Consider the following 14,665-nt stretch of genomic DNA (forward strand, 5'->3'; position numbering starts at 1 on the left):
CCTGGGCCTAGTGGCTGCTGGAAGAGCCTGGGCCTGGTGGCTGCTGGAAGAGCCTGGGCCTGGTGGCTGCTGCAGGATCCTGGGCCTGGTGGAGCAGGAGGATCCTGGGCCTAGTGGCTGCTGGAAGAGCCTGGGCCTGAGAGAACCAGGAAGAAGGATTTTTCGAGGCTCGCCAAAACTTTGTTCCGTCAAGATCCTCTCCTTCCTCACCCTTCCTTTGTCCAGTTCAGCTTTTGGGATTACTCTGCTGCCTCTCTTCTCAGCCTCCACATTCTCTCCCGTGGTATTAACCACCAGCATTTATGGAAACACTGATATACCCTTTTAATAGTGATATGACAGCATCTTGATATACTTGTCAATTATCTAACAAACCTTTAAACAAAACAGGGAGGTAGAAGCTCTCAAATGACCTGTGCCATCAGGGGAAATTAACGCTACATGAAGCATTTCTCCAGGATCTCCAGGATCTATTTAGAGGACACTAGTGGACGTTAGAGGAACTGCAGTTTTTTAGCACATCTTTCAGCTCTGCAGGTCACACCCATTGGAACGTGCTTCAGGTAGGGGTGCTGCGGGGAGAGCTGTATAAATGAAGTTTTCTAATATGATGGTGGGTTTTAGGATGAAGTCAGATGTGGAATAAAAACTAATCTTGGTGTCTTTTTTGAAGTCTCAGGGTTTTTTTTTATGAATGGAGGAATGCACTACAAGATCAAACTGAGCTCTGTGGGACCGATTACACTCTTGCTTAAGAAGGAACTTTTCTGTCCAGCAGGGTTTGCACACTTGGTCTGTAAACCGGAAATCTCACCACAGTGAAATTTCTCACCTCTCTTTGTATTTTCTTTTTGTAGCTGTCTAAGACTCTGAATGCAGGATTATTCATTCATTCATTCATTGGAACTACCGTACAGACAGGGCAATGAGTTCTGGAACAATGACACATTTCTCTGTGATCTCTGCTCAGGAATTACAGTTTAGTATCTTTCCATGAAACTCTAAAATAAAAGCTCCAAAGAAAGGTCATTGCATTGATGGAGGCCATCATTAGGCTGAAAATTTAAAATAAACCAGAGAGAAAGCAAACATTTTAGAGGTGGAAAAATCAGAATGTCACTGAGCAGCTCGGCAACAACAAAAGGCCTGAAAACGTGCATGATGACAGAATTATTTCTGTGCTTAAAAAAATAACTTTTAACCCACGAAAGTGATGCTCAAGGGGCCAGAGTATCACTGTCCAGGTCTACATTCAAGAAATGCCTTCATGAAATACACAGACTTTACAACAAGGTGCAAACCGCTGGTTACACTCAGGAGTGGGAAGGTCAAAGTTCACAAAAAAGCATCTAAAGAGCTGTGCAGATCTCCAGAAAATCCTTTGGACAGTTGAAACCAATATATAAATCATTTTGACAATAAATGTGGAGATTATTAGATTGTTGTTTCACTGCCACGGCTGCTGTTCCCTTTCCAAAAGCCTTGGTGGGGAAAAAAAGTGCTACGATGGATGCATCGTCTTTATTTCAGGAGGCCATAACCGTCAATCACCCCACATCCGACCACCGCAGATATGTTTCATTTTGGACAAATAAACTCTTCCACATTTGGTTGTTTGTCCTTCTGACCAGATGCCGCTTTCTGCTACATCGCTATTCAGTTCATTTCAGTTTAGTTTATACAGCGCCAAATCACAATAACAGTCGCCCCAAGGCGCTTTATATTGTAAGGTAGACATAATACAGACAAAAACCCAACAATCATATGACCCCCTATGAACAAGCACTTTGGTGTCCAGGGGACTGGATAATAAGGACTGATAAAAGGAGGTTTGATCCTTATATTTAAGGTTATGTGAGAGTGGCCGGTGTTCCTACTTTGGTAAAACATCCTACCGTAAGTAGTTTATGCACATTTCTGCTGTCACAGAGTCATTCCAGCACAAATGTAAGTAGGTATGACGGTTTGCCACTTAACTTTGCCCATCAGAGTATGCTTGTAGCTCACATTCATAAAGCCAGGATGGTTTGCCACTTCATTTTACCCGTTAAAGTGTGCTTGTAGGTCCCATTCAGAAAGGTAGCATGGTTTGGCACGTATTTATACCCGTCAGAGTATGTTTCTAGCTCTTATTAACAAAGGTAAGATGATTTGCCACTGAATTCTAGCTGTAAAATTATGCTTCTAGCTCATATTCACAAAGGTAGGATGGTTCGCCACTTAATTTCGTGTTGTGCGCATGCGTAGAAACAACGGGTAGGATGGATTCCCAGAACACCTGTTCGTTCTAAGAAAACTGGGCACTGGGTCTGAAATGTTTGTTGTTCTCAAACAGTGAATGCAGCACGTTTATCAAAGTCCGTGAACTCAACATCACACTGAGTGTTTCAGAACAAACATCAGGCGAATGTGAAGAAAGTTCAGAAAAAAGCAGGGATCGAGCATGTGTCCTGCCCCACAGTTCAAAGAAGGCGAAGCTCCAAAAAGATGAAAAACTTGCTCCAGGTTCTCATGCTCTGTTTGCCCCCTCACAGGGAGCAAGTAGCGGGTCTGAGGGCGGGGAGGAGGAGGAGAGGGAGCCGCCGTTCTCCGGGCTCCTCCTGCACTGTTTTTGCGCGCAGCGATGGAAGCGGTGTGCCTGCTCCCCCTCCTCCTCCTCCTGGGATTCTCCGTGTCCTCGTCGGCGGTCTGGGACCTGGTGCTGCTCCACACCAACGACGTACACGCTCGTGTGGAGGAGACCGACGTTAATTCCGGGAAATGCGGCGTTAACGGGCAGTGCTTCGCCGGCGTGGCCCGGAGAGCCACGGAGGTCAGCAGGATCCGCAGCACCGAGAACAACGTGCTGCTCCTGGACGCCGGGGACCAGTTCCAGGGTACCGTGTGGTTCAACGTCTACAAGGGGGCCGAGGCGGCACACTTCATGAACAAGCTGCGCTACGACGCCACGGTAGGAGCGCCTCCTGTCCTCCCCAGCTCCGCTGTTCAGGTCCTGTAGATGCTGGGTTAACTGAGTAATGCTGAGTAATCAGATTACTCTCTATGGTAGTGATCGTAATTACCCGTCCCACACAGACATGACCCCCCATCCACCTCCTTCATCTGCTCTCTGCTGCCAGACAAACAAGGATGGGGGGGGGTCTAATGAAGTTCAGTGGAGGACTGAAATTTAGAAAATGTTTCTGAGCTGATGAGATCCAAAGTTTGAAGAAAAAAGCACAAAACAGGCAGAGAGCGAGCTGCTTACTCTGGAGAGCACAGCCACATGTGCACCAGCTCAGAGGGGTGAAACAGAACATCTGACAGCCCGAGTGCATGGTGCTGCTGTCCCTGAGTTAGTGTAAGAGCTGAAGCATTCAGACGGTCTGATCTGATAATTACCCAAATAAATTACTGCAAGATCCTAATTGCTTTTATGCCTTTAGGGGCTTTATGGAAATCTTAGTATGAAGATGAAGAGCAGGAATATAAGCATCTCAAACACAATTTTGATCTCTGCAGAGATGGTGGGGTCCAATCATCGTGCTGGTTTTAATTGGGAGAGGCAGACGCAGGACTGCACTCAGTGAAAGGCTTGATTTATTGGTTCAGGTTTAAAGGCTGCACTCGATTTTAATTCATCTAATTATTCAGCTTCTTCTCTCTTCTGCTTTTTAACTCTCAGACAGAATCAGAGATCCAAGTTTAGAGTCTCCATTTAATTTACTTTTGGTGGGTAACAAAAGTACGTTTTTATTGGCTCAGCAAGTCTAAACATTTCGTCTTTTAAATTGTGAAAGTGGGAAGAAGGATTTGTTTCTAGCGGCCAAGAGAGCTAAATGTTACACAGCTGAATACAAGTTCATGAATGAAAAATAAAAACACATTACATTTAATTAATTTATGTGAAAATATGAATGACCTCACTGAGTACACAACAAAGCAAGTTTCCATAAGGCAAAACAATTTGCGGCTTGGTGAAACACTACGCCCACTTAAACTCACACCATCCAAATTTAAAGGTCATCTTTACCCCCGTCAAAGGTTTTTGGTTTGGCCTGGAAACTCCAGCTCATCTCCTGTCATCGTTCACCTTCAGAGGCTTCAGGGTGTTTTACTAGACGTTTCTGCACAAAGTGTCACCTCAGCAGCTGAATTCAAGGTGTACAATCCTGCACGGCAAACTCCTAAATGAGCCCCCTCCAGACTTAAATGTGGCCGGTTCCACTAACTCTGCTGTTTGGTCTCCGAGTTGTTTGCTCAACTCTGATCACCAGAAACAGAAACTACACCAGCGCAGTTTAACAAGGTTAACGTTTTCTTTGTATGAAGGTTTGAGGTCTGTGGTGAGTTTATAGAAGCGCAGGAAGTGCACACAGAAAGAAGAAAGGAGCTTTATAGATCACGTACGAAATCATACAGAGTACAACATGCAGTGACATGTGTCGTGTCCGAGCTGCGGACGTAGCCGCGGCATTCCATGGCTTGGTGTTTTGGCATGGGGGGCCTAGCCAGGACCCTTACTGTATACTGGGAGGGAATCTGACTTGCGGCTTCTTACCACTACACCATCCAGCTGCAGCAGGATTTTTATTTTAGCCCCAAACACTGAAACAAGAAAATAATTACATTTTCAGAAGAAACTCTGTCTATATAACCAGAACAGGTTCAAAAGCAAGAGAAGGTTTTTCATATGAAAGCAATGTTTGAGAAGGTTCCGTGGTTTTAGTTGGTGAGTGGACGGCTTCATGGCCATGGGTGATGTGAAGGCAGTTATGGTGGTCCAAACCAGAAGAAACTGAAGGACAGAGCGTGAGCTTAGTTGGTGGGGTGTTTTGAGTAACAACCAACTTCTGCTGATCAGTTCGTTCTTTGTCTCCAAGCTCTTCATTCCTTGTTTTCTTTTTCAGGTTTTTGGGAACCATGAGTTCGATAATGGAGTCGAAGGACTCATGAAACCGTTCCTGGAACAGATCAAGTGTCCCATTCTCAGTGCTAACATCAAACCGGACCACACTCTGAACGCAACGTTTGGGATCACTTATTTACCTTATAAGATATTTACCATTGGCAGAGAGAAGGTGGGCGTGGTGGGGTACACCACACAGGAAACACCGGCTCTCTCCAAGCCTGGTAAGTGGCTCCTCTGAGCTTCTGACACATTTATAGTAATGTGAAAAAACTCCCATGGAAACTGTTTAATGGTTTATTAATGAACAAATACATCAGTGGATGTAGTGTTTTCCTGTGAAAGGAAGTAACTGGTATCGGGAACTGGGATCACGCTTTAATTTGGAAAATAACACCACAGCATTTCCATGAGGATTAAAACCCAAGCTCTGAGTTGGGCCTTTCCATAATCCTCCATTCATCTTATTTATTAAGATCCTTTTAAATCAGGTTACAAAGTGTTTCACTGTGTCACGGTCCCCGTGTCTCTCTGGTTGGCCCACGCTGGCTACAGGTTTTGTTGTTGTTAGTTTTAGTTTTTTGTCTCTCCTCCTCCTCTCTGCCTGGGTGGAGCTCATTACGGGCTGTCACTCTTGGCCCACGCACCCCTGTGGATGGTGTCCACCTGCGGCTGATCTGGCTGATTTCCCCAGCTGCTATTTAAGGCAGTGACACAGAGCAGCTCACCGCTGGAACGTCGAACCACCTGAGTTCGTGTTCGCGGCATATTCAAAGAAGAATCGCTTACACGTGTTTTATGTTGTGGAACTAACCTTTGACCTTCTGTCTGTAGATTCTGGACCGAATCACCGGACCTGTCCAAGTGGGGCAGTGTGTGGAGTGTTGGAGCGAGTGCGGCTGAAGAGGAGTGCGTGTGTGCGGAGGAGCGGTGGCGGTGACTGAGTGGATGAGGAAGCGTGTGTGTGGATTCCCCCCCCCCCCCCCCCCCTTCTCTCCCTGGAGCCCTGGACCCCCTCCCAACTCACTGTACATATATTTTGCACTAAGGTGATCCCTATTGTAAATAAATCCCCTTTTGTTTCCTTGAAAGAACTGTCTGCGCGTGGGTCCGTTCAGTAGCCTTGACAGAAGGCTGGAACGTTCTGTCACGCTTCCTCTTCCACTCAGTCACCGCCACCGCTCCTCCGCACACACGCACTCCTCTTCAGCCGCACTCGCTCCAACACTCCACACACTGCCCCACTTGGACAGGTCCGGTGATTCGGTCCAGAATCTACAGACAGAAGGTCAAAGGTTAGTTCCACAACATAAAACACGTGTAAGCGATTCTTCTTTGAATATGCCGCGAACACGAACTCAGGTGGTTCGACGTTCCAGCGGTGAGCTGCTCTGTGCCACTGCCTTAAATAGCAGCTGGGGAAATCAGCCAGATCAGCCGCAGGTGGACACCATCCACAGGGGTGCGTGGGCCAAGAGTGAGAGCCCGTAATGAGCTCCACCCAGGCAGAGAGGAGGAGGAGAGACAAAAAACTAAAGCTAACAACAACAAAACCTGTAGCCAGCGTGGGCCAACCAGAGAGACACGGGGACCGTGACACACTGGACAAGATTGGAAACAACCATCAAATAAAACATCTAAAGTACAATGCATTTTAGATGTGTTCTGGTAATGACTGCACCCTGGCACAGTGGAGAAACCCCACAGCAGAACATTTCCACTGCCATGCTTCACAGTTGCTGTGAAGTTCTTCTTAAAGCTCTTTGTTTCCAAAAAAGCCAGCTGGGGCTGTGGCCAGACAAGAAGACCGTTGATCCATCTGCCCAGGTCACGTGACTTCAGAAGGCCCATTCTGTGTTGTAGTCGAGTATTTATTTCCCCAGGAAGCTTCCCGTGGAGGTCAGATTTGTTCAGATGTGCCTTTGACACGAAGACTGCAGATCTGCTGGCGATGTTTTGGGGCTACTGAAGACTTCTGTGTTTGAATGAGCTGCGACGGCCGGTCCCAGGTGTTGGAACGTGCAACATTTATTGTTCCTTACAATGGGATGAATATACTTTGTCTAACTCGAGCTGTTAAAACATCCTTGTCTGTTGGCCACCAAATGGTCTTCAGGCCTACATGAACACTGAAATAAGGACAGGACATAGAAATACTTTGTTCTTCTTCCTCTTCACAGAAGTTTGTTGGTCACAGCAGAAATAACTGTTACTTATGATAAATCACAGATATAAATATGAAAATAGTGCCTGTGCTGTTTTTTGGATTTGGCTGAAAAGCAGACAGACATGCACAAACTGACCGGTGCCAGTGTTTCTCCCCAGGACCTCACCTGCAGTTCCTGGACGAGGTGACCTCTCTACAGGTACAGGTGGACAAACTTCGGACTCTGGGGATCAATAAGATCATCGCTCTCGGTCACTCTGGCTTCACTGTAGATCAGATGATCGCCAAGAAGGTCCGTGGGGTCGACGTCGTCATTGGCGGACACACCAACACGTTCCTGTATACAGGTAGGAAGGCGGATAAAGCTGTCACATCTGCCACATCTGTCACCTACACTGTGGGGCTCACACTATTACTGAAGGCTCAGGCAGTTTTTAACGATTTAAACTGATCAGCAGGTTATTTAATGCATTTAAATAAAGTTTATTTTGCTTGTTTTTATGTTTCTTTTTTTAAGTAATCTCTTTCAGTGGTCTGTCAGTGTTGTAAGTCCTACAATGCTGATTAGCATTATAGGCGAAACAACAGATTTTACTTAGACGGGTAAAATCCTCCTCATACCTCAGCTGATTTTGCCCTGTTAATGGTCAGGTGGTAAAAACAGTGACCTGATTTTTCATCCAACCAATCTTAGTTTTGTTTTTTCGATCTGCTGCTGTGGCTCTGCTCTTTCATGCATCTTCATGAGCAAAATCATTTACATCTTGCTTCATGCATTTCATTCTCCCGCAGTCCATCTCTGTGAGGCATGTCTTTGTTTCTTCATGGGAGGAAACTTTGAGTCTTCATCCCTCTGGCTCGCTTTGGAGTAAACAGGCTGTCTGTGCGAGTGAGCCTCTTATAAATAACTCTGAAGTGTTGCATGTAAATGGGCAGGACGAGGTTTGGACCTCTAACTGCACAGATGTTTTCCTGCAGTGTGGAACTGCCTTCACTTAGTGGCTTGGGCAGCGCTTCATCACTATTTGGGGATCAGGAAGGAAGAGAGTCCTTGAAGTCTTCCTGTTGTGCTGATGTTGTGCAGATAAACCTGCACAGCGAATTGGACTTGTGTTTAGACAGCCAAGCATCATTAATCAGCGTTGGTTAGTGGATATTCTAAACGTTGCTCTTTTTAGCCTTTAGCTTCTTCGTGATGGTAAACATTCCCCTGGAAGTGTCACGAATGCACAGATTAGACCTCAGACAGTGAAAGGATGTTACTGAAGAACAGGAGAGTAAAAAAGAGAACTGTTTGGAATTTCATTGAATGAATGAATATTTATAAGTGCAGATTTCACATCTTTGTCTCGGAGTGATGTCATCAAACTGAGTTGATATCAGACTAGAAGAAGCTCTTTGAGCCGCCTGCCCAGGTCACATGACTTCAGAAGGCCCGTTCTGTGCTGTAGTTTTGAGGCTTCCTTCCAGGAAGATTACCGTGGAGGATGAATCTTTTCAAATGTGCCCTTTGACACAAAGAGCTGAGAATGTTTTGGGGTTCCTGGAGACTTCCAGGTATTCTGAAAGCTTCATTTGATGCAGTTTCATCCTTCATTTTTGAGAAACTGCCGCGTGATTAAGTGATGAGATGTTTAGACCATTAATGGAAGACCAGCTGACAACAGTCTTTACACTTTATGATGTGAATTACTGCTTTTTAAAAAGTGTGGTGAACATGTTTTAGTCGTAGGGGAAAAAAATCTGCGTGTAGTTTATATTCAATGACTTCAATAATTCAAGTTTATATTCAGAAAACTTATCGTCTTTTTCTTTCCATCTTTTGTTTTTTCTGCTGTTTTTCCAGGAACTCCTCCCTCTACTGAAGTCCCAGTTGGTACATATCCCTACATGGTGACCTCAGAGGAAGGGCGAAAGGTTCCTGTTGTGCAGGCCTACGCCTTTGGAAAATATCTGGGTTACCTGAAGGTCTCTTTTGATGATGCTGGGAATGTAGTGAAGTCAACTGGAAACCCCATCCTCTTGGACAGCACCATCAAACAGGGTAATGAAGCAGAGTCTGCCATCTTTGTTCTTCGTTTTCTGTTTTTTACCAGATTCTTAGTGCCGTCTTTGTGCTGTTGGAGGATTTCTGATTGTAGTTGTCACAGGGTGACAGGGCACATGAGGGATCTCTGGCGTCTTTTGTGGATGTTTTGCCTCAGCAGCTGAAATCTGAATGTTCCTTGAGAGAGTTTGTGGGATCTTTTATCTTCTACTTGGTGCAAATTGGACAAATCTGATTGGCTGTCACATTTAGAGCTCACATTCTCTGAATGTATTTTGCCATTTTTGTGCTACGGTTCTGATTTTAAATTTCATGAATAGCACAAAAGCCCCTGGGACACCCTCCGAGCTGCACAGCTGTTGATGTTAAAAGAACATGCTGTTATGCATTAAAATTGTAGCTTCTACCCATTTCTATTACTGTGCTACAGAAGGCGTATAAAAGATGAGTGCGCTCACTGTCGCCGCCGTCTTTTATTAGTGTAATGTTGGCCGTAATTTACATAGCAATCAAATATCAAACCTTCTTTAGTATTCAGTATAATTTGAAGCTACAATATGATACCATCAGTTCATCAGGAAAGTCATTAAGGTCCCAGATAAGGGAGATATTTGTCTTTTGCAACCCCTGCTGATCATTAGCAAGAATCCAGGTTAAAGGCACTTCCATACTGACTTCATTGTTTAGATCCAGTCTCTATGTCCATCTTTTATACTTGCTATGCTGAAAATTGTGGATTATGGGGAGAGTAAGGACTTATTAAATGTGCTGGTTTCTATGTAGCATCTTTTTCTATGTCTTTCTATCCAACACTCACGGTCTAATGAATGCAGGCAGTATCTTGCCCAAAGATACTTTTTGGCCACCACCAACCTTCACATTAGTGGGTGGTCTGATCCGCCTCCTGAGCTACAACCACCTCTGAGGATCCACACTTAAAGTCCTCATCTTGTCATTAACCCGAGGATTCTGTCTGGAAGTATTTTTATCAGAATCAGAATCAGAATCAGAATACTTTATTGATCCCTGGGGGAAATTATTTTTTGTTACAGTGCTCCATTTTAAACCAACATTAAGACATTATGACCTTGTGTATGCTTGCAAATAAAATTAGCTGCTGTCATGTGCATATACCAAAGCTCTGCTTTTTGCAAACAGACATCTTTTTTTTTATCAGATTGTTTATTTTTTTTTGATATCAGAAGATTGTAAAACAGAAGCAGGGAGCTTGGATGGAGTGGAGTGGATTTTAGTCGGTCAGACAGAGTGGGTTATGTAAATGATGTGTAGATTAGGAGCTTGGTGTCAAAGCAGTAACGCAGGCATTTAAAACTGTTAACTGCTTGACTGTTTTTAAAACTGAATAATGTCTTGCACAGATTCGGAGGTGCTGGCTGATGTGGAGGAATGGAAGAAGAATCTGGCCAACTACTCGGCTCAGGTGGTGGGAAAGACTCTGGTCTTCCTGAACGGCTCGACTCAGGATTGCCGCTTTAAGGAATGCAACCTGGGAAATCTCATCTGCGACGCCATGGTGAGCCTTTAGAGAAATACTATTACTATTATGTTCCTCCTCCTAGCTCTCAGAGGCTTGTAGCTGAGGGTTAGCAGTTAGCATCATCTCCATGAATCAAACTTCAGACTAACTCCAGTTTAGCAGTTTAGGCAGTGCTATCTGTTCCAAAGTTCCAGAACTATGAATTAAACAGTATAAAAGCACTATAACAACGGCTAGCATATACATCTGTCAGAGGTGGAGAAGTTGTAGCAACATGCCATAGATCCACGTGTGACCGAGGAAATCTGCTTCCTGTTTCTGTTCCTCAGCTCGACAACTACATCAGCTTCTCAAATGATGTCCAGTGGAACCACGTCAGCGCCTGCATCTTGAACGGAGGAGGCGTTCGGGCATCTATCGACGAGCACACGAGGAATGGTGAAGTCAAATAAACAGAGCTGTATTTCATGTGCAGAGTCAGAACATTGGGACAACCTGTTATTGACTACTTGGGATTTTTCTTCAAAGCAGTTTCTGATTTGTGTCAAGAGGATTTTATAAAACTGTTTTCTGTGATGGACTTCCTGTAGGTTCAATCACAATGGAGGACCTGATAGCCGTCTTACCCTTTAGCGGAACCTTTGACCTGGTGGAGCTAAAGGGCTCCACGCTGAGGAAAGCTTTCGAACACTCGGTGGAACGATACGGCCAGAGCACCGGAGAGTTCCTTCAAGTGTCCGGTATCTGCACGTTTACATCTACTCTGGTTATTTGGTTCATACAGAAATATCAGCATTTTTTTTGGCACACAATTTTAATTGATGTCCAGTGGAACCATGTGATCTTCTGACTTTTACTCTGGTGCAGCTTTGAAGTGCACAATTGTGATTTTGTTGGTACAAAAACTTATGTCATTGCCCTCCAGCGCTTTCACTTCATAATTTCAGGTGGTCCAATATGAGGTTCAATAGGTTACTCAATGTCACTATAAAAGCCATACATTCTCTGATGTTCCCCTTCAACATCATCTTCCTGTGTATCTCTGTACAACTTCTGTACACCTCCACAAAGAGTAAATGAGCTAAACTTATATAAGCATTCTTTTTACTCTTTACATCCAGAACTGGGTCTGATCGATTGCATCTCATTTTGGACAAATTCAATTTTTAATATGACGATGGTACCGGATGGGAAGAGTTCAGTAAAGCATCTAAATCTGTTGAACCTGAACTTTTTTTGAGAAACCCTGAAGTAGGAAGAAATCTTTGTGGGAACATTGGGTTTGCTTTAGATAATAAAACCATTCGATAACATTTCCACAGCCCACCCATTCCTGCTGCTTTGGATTTGCTCTCCTTTTTAAAATACCTGCTTGTGTTCAGCTTATGAGAACAGTTTTTCGCTCATCCGGCCAAAGAAACAATGAGCTTAAGCCATTTCAAAGCGACTATCTCTCCAAATTTCACAGTGGCGCCCGCTGCTATATTATTGGTCAGAATCTAATCAACTTCTATACAGTGTTCACCAAATGGGTTTTCACCCAAACTGGCCACATTTTTTTGTTTTATAAAAACCTGTGAATTGTAAAGGATCCTGAGCCACATGAGCTACTGCATTATTGATATTCTGGTTTAAAGTTACAGTCTTCTTCATTCAGATGAAGAACTGTGAAAGTTTGACCTGGAAAGATGGACTCAGTGTACATGTAGATGGTGACATTACTTAGTTTTTAGATTGTGCCATCAACATTTGCCTCATTGAGAAAACTTAAAGAAAATTCTTGTCTTTTGCAAGGCAACAGAATCTGAAGCTATGAATAACGTGGATGTACAGAACATCAGCTACATTTGATAGATTGTACCCTACTTACTTAAATCCAGTGTTGAAAAGCACAGCGTGCCTCAAATGTTGTCCAAGTACTAGAAACCGGGCAAGAACTTAAAAATATCATCATCTGGTTGGTTTCAATCAGGATCTATCTGACCCAGGAATTAGTCAGCACCAGAGAGAACCTGAGTACTCTGTTGTGTCAAGACTCTTTCACCACATTATACATATTCCTCATGTATAAGGAGCTGGAGAGAACGTTCTCTGTTCTTACTCTCCGGCTTCCCGTACAGTACATCTGATTCAGACTGATAGTGTCTCTGTTTCCTCCAACAGGAATTCGTGTAGAATTTGACCTCTCCAAACCACCGCAGCATCGCGTCAAAAGCCTCAGCATCCTTTGCACCAAATGCCGCGTTCCTGTCTATGAACCCGTCGAGAATGAGATGGTTTACAAGGTGGTGCTGCCGTCATACATGGTGACAGGAGGCGATGGATTCTCGATGATCAAAGACGGGTTCCTCAAACATAACAGCGGTGAGGGTTTTGTTAGTCTTGCGCTTGGTTTAATGTTTTTCCAGCGCTTCTTTTCACACTTGTTTCTTTTGCTTCCAGGGGATTTGGACATTTCAGTCGTTTCCAGATACATCACACAAAGAAAACAAGTTTATCCCTCTGTCGAAGGACGCATCAAGCTGTACAACTCAGCTGCTGGACTTGAGGGCCAAACAGCTTCCCTGATTTTTATGGTTTCACTCGTGCTTCTCTGGAGTTTCCGTGGAAACATCTAACTTTTAAAAACTTTTTTCAAAGACAGTGAAACCACGACGGATTAAAATAACACCCTGATGTAATCATGTAGGACCGGGAAAACTTTCTTCATAAAACCCTGACATTAATGACTAATACTTTTTTTATAACGAAAAGGGAAGCCAGTGTGGTAATACCTTTCACTTCCCTCTAGGAACAAATGTGGACAAAAGTGCAAAAAACGCAGCCAAGAGTTGAAACAAGTGCTGCGGTTTCTCCAGTAATCACTGGCAGCCTCGAGGGAAGAAAAGTGCTGTGGTCAGAAGAAAAAGTGTAAAATATCTTTTGTGTGTAGCTATAACTCGTCTTCCGTATACTTTGGCCTCAAAATGAAATCAGCACCAACAAGGCTTTTTGTATTTGATCTTTTTTAAGCTCTGCTAACTGTGAGATCCGGAGGAACCATCAGACTCCCCCACACCACACCATTAGCCAAATACCTGCCTACTGTGGCAGATGCACAGTGGTATTAATATTTTGCACATTTGGGTACTGACGGGTATTGCACTGCTAAGCTGGACAGTGCCGCCATTTCATAATAAACATATGGTAAAAACTGAGTGTGCGTGTTGAGTGTTTAGCTGTTAGCTGGTGGAAAGCTGGTCACTTGGTCTTTCTACCAAAATGGACCAGAGTGAAATACAGAGATTGTGTGTGTTTGTGTGGTGTGGTGGTGGGGACTTGCATATATTAGATGTTTCAGATCATCAAACTTTTTTTTAACATTAGACAAAGATAACCTGAGCAAACAGTTTTTAAATCGTGATTTCATTTATTCAGGAAAAACAGCTATCCAAACCTACCTGCCTCATGTAAAAAAAAAGTCCCCCCATGATTCATGAATTGACTGTAATAAAGAAAATTTTTTGAAAAAGTTTCGTTTCACTGCTACACCCAGACCTGATTACTGCCAGACCTCTCAAGAAATCACTTCAACAGAACACATGGATGACTCACCTAGGTGGTCACAGGAGAACCAGAATAACATCTGAACAACTGCAGGCCTCACTTGGCTCAGTTAAAGTCAGAGGTCATGATTCAAGAATGAGAAAGAGATTGGCCAAAAATAGCCTCCGCGGGAGAACTCAAGGAGAAAACCACTGCTGACCAAAAAGATCACAATGACTCGTCTCATATCTGCCAACAAACATCTGGGAAAATATTCTGCGGACTGATAAAGTGTTTGTTTATCCACCTTGAGGAATCACCAGTGAAGCACTTCTTTTGATTATTTATCAAAGCATTGAATGATTAAGACAGTTCGCTGCAGCCAACTTTCCAGAAGAGCTTAGCCTCCCTAGCAGTTCACAGAGCTTTATATGAGAATGTGCATCTATCTAACCAGTTAAAACTGGTGGAATGAAGCTGCTTGTTTTTTGCAGGCCCTGAGCTAAGAAGTGGCTATGATGGATATCAGGCACCAGTCAT

The 14,665-nt window shown here is 43.9% G+C and overlaps 1 protein-coding gene across 1 annotated transcript; it reads left to right on the forward strand.

The window, feature by feature from the left end:
• Positions 1–1,961: 1,961 nt before the first annotated feature.
• nt5e (5'-nucleotidase, ecto (CD73)) lies at positions 1,962–14,080 on the forward strand. Its single transcript, XM_080882286.1, has 9 exons — positions 1,962–2,950; positions 4,890–5,112; positions 7,214–7,402; positions 8,902–9,099; positions 10,482–10,636; positions 10,930–11,038; positions 11,191–11,340; positions 12,764–12,964; positions 13,043–14,080. The coding sequence occupies exons 1-9, from the start codon at positions 2,624–2,626 to the stop codon at positions 13,216–13,218; spliced, it is 1,728 nt and encodes a 575-aa protein (XP_080738412.1). The 5' UTR covers positions 1,962–2,623; the 3' UTR covers positions 13,219–14,080.
• The last annotated feature ends 585 nt before the right edge of the window (positions 14,081–14,665 follow it).

The sequence above is a fragment of the Rhamphochromis sp. 'chilingali' genome, assembly GCF_963969265.1.
Source record: "Rhamphochromis sp. 'chilingali' genome assembly, chromosome: 5".
NCBI classification, from domain to species: Eukaryota; Metazoa; Chordata; class Actinopteri; order Cichliformes; family Cichlidae; genus Rhamphochromis; species Rhamphochromis sp. 'chilingali'.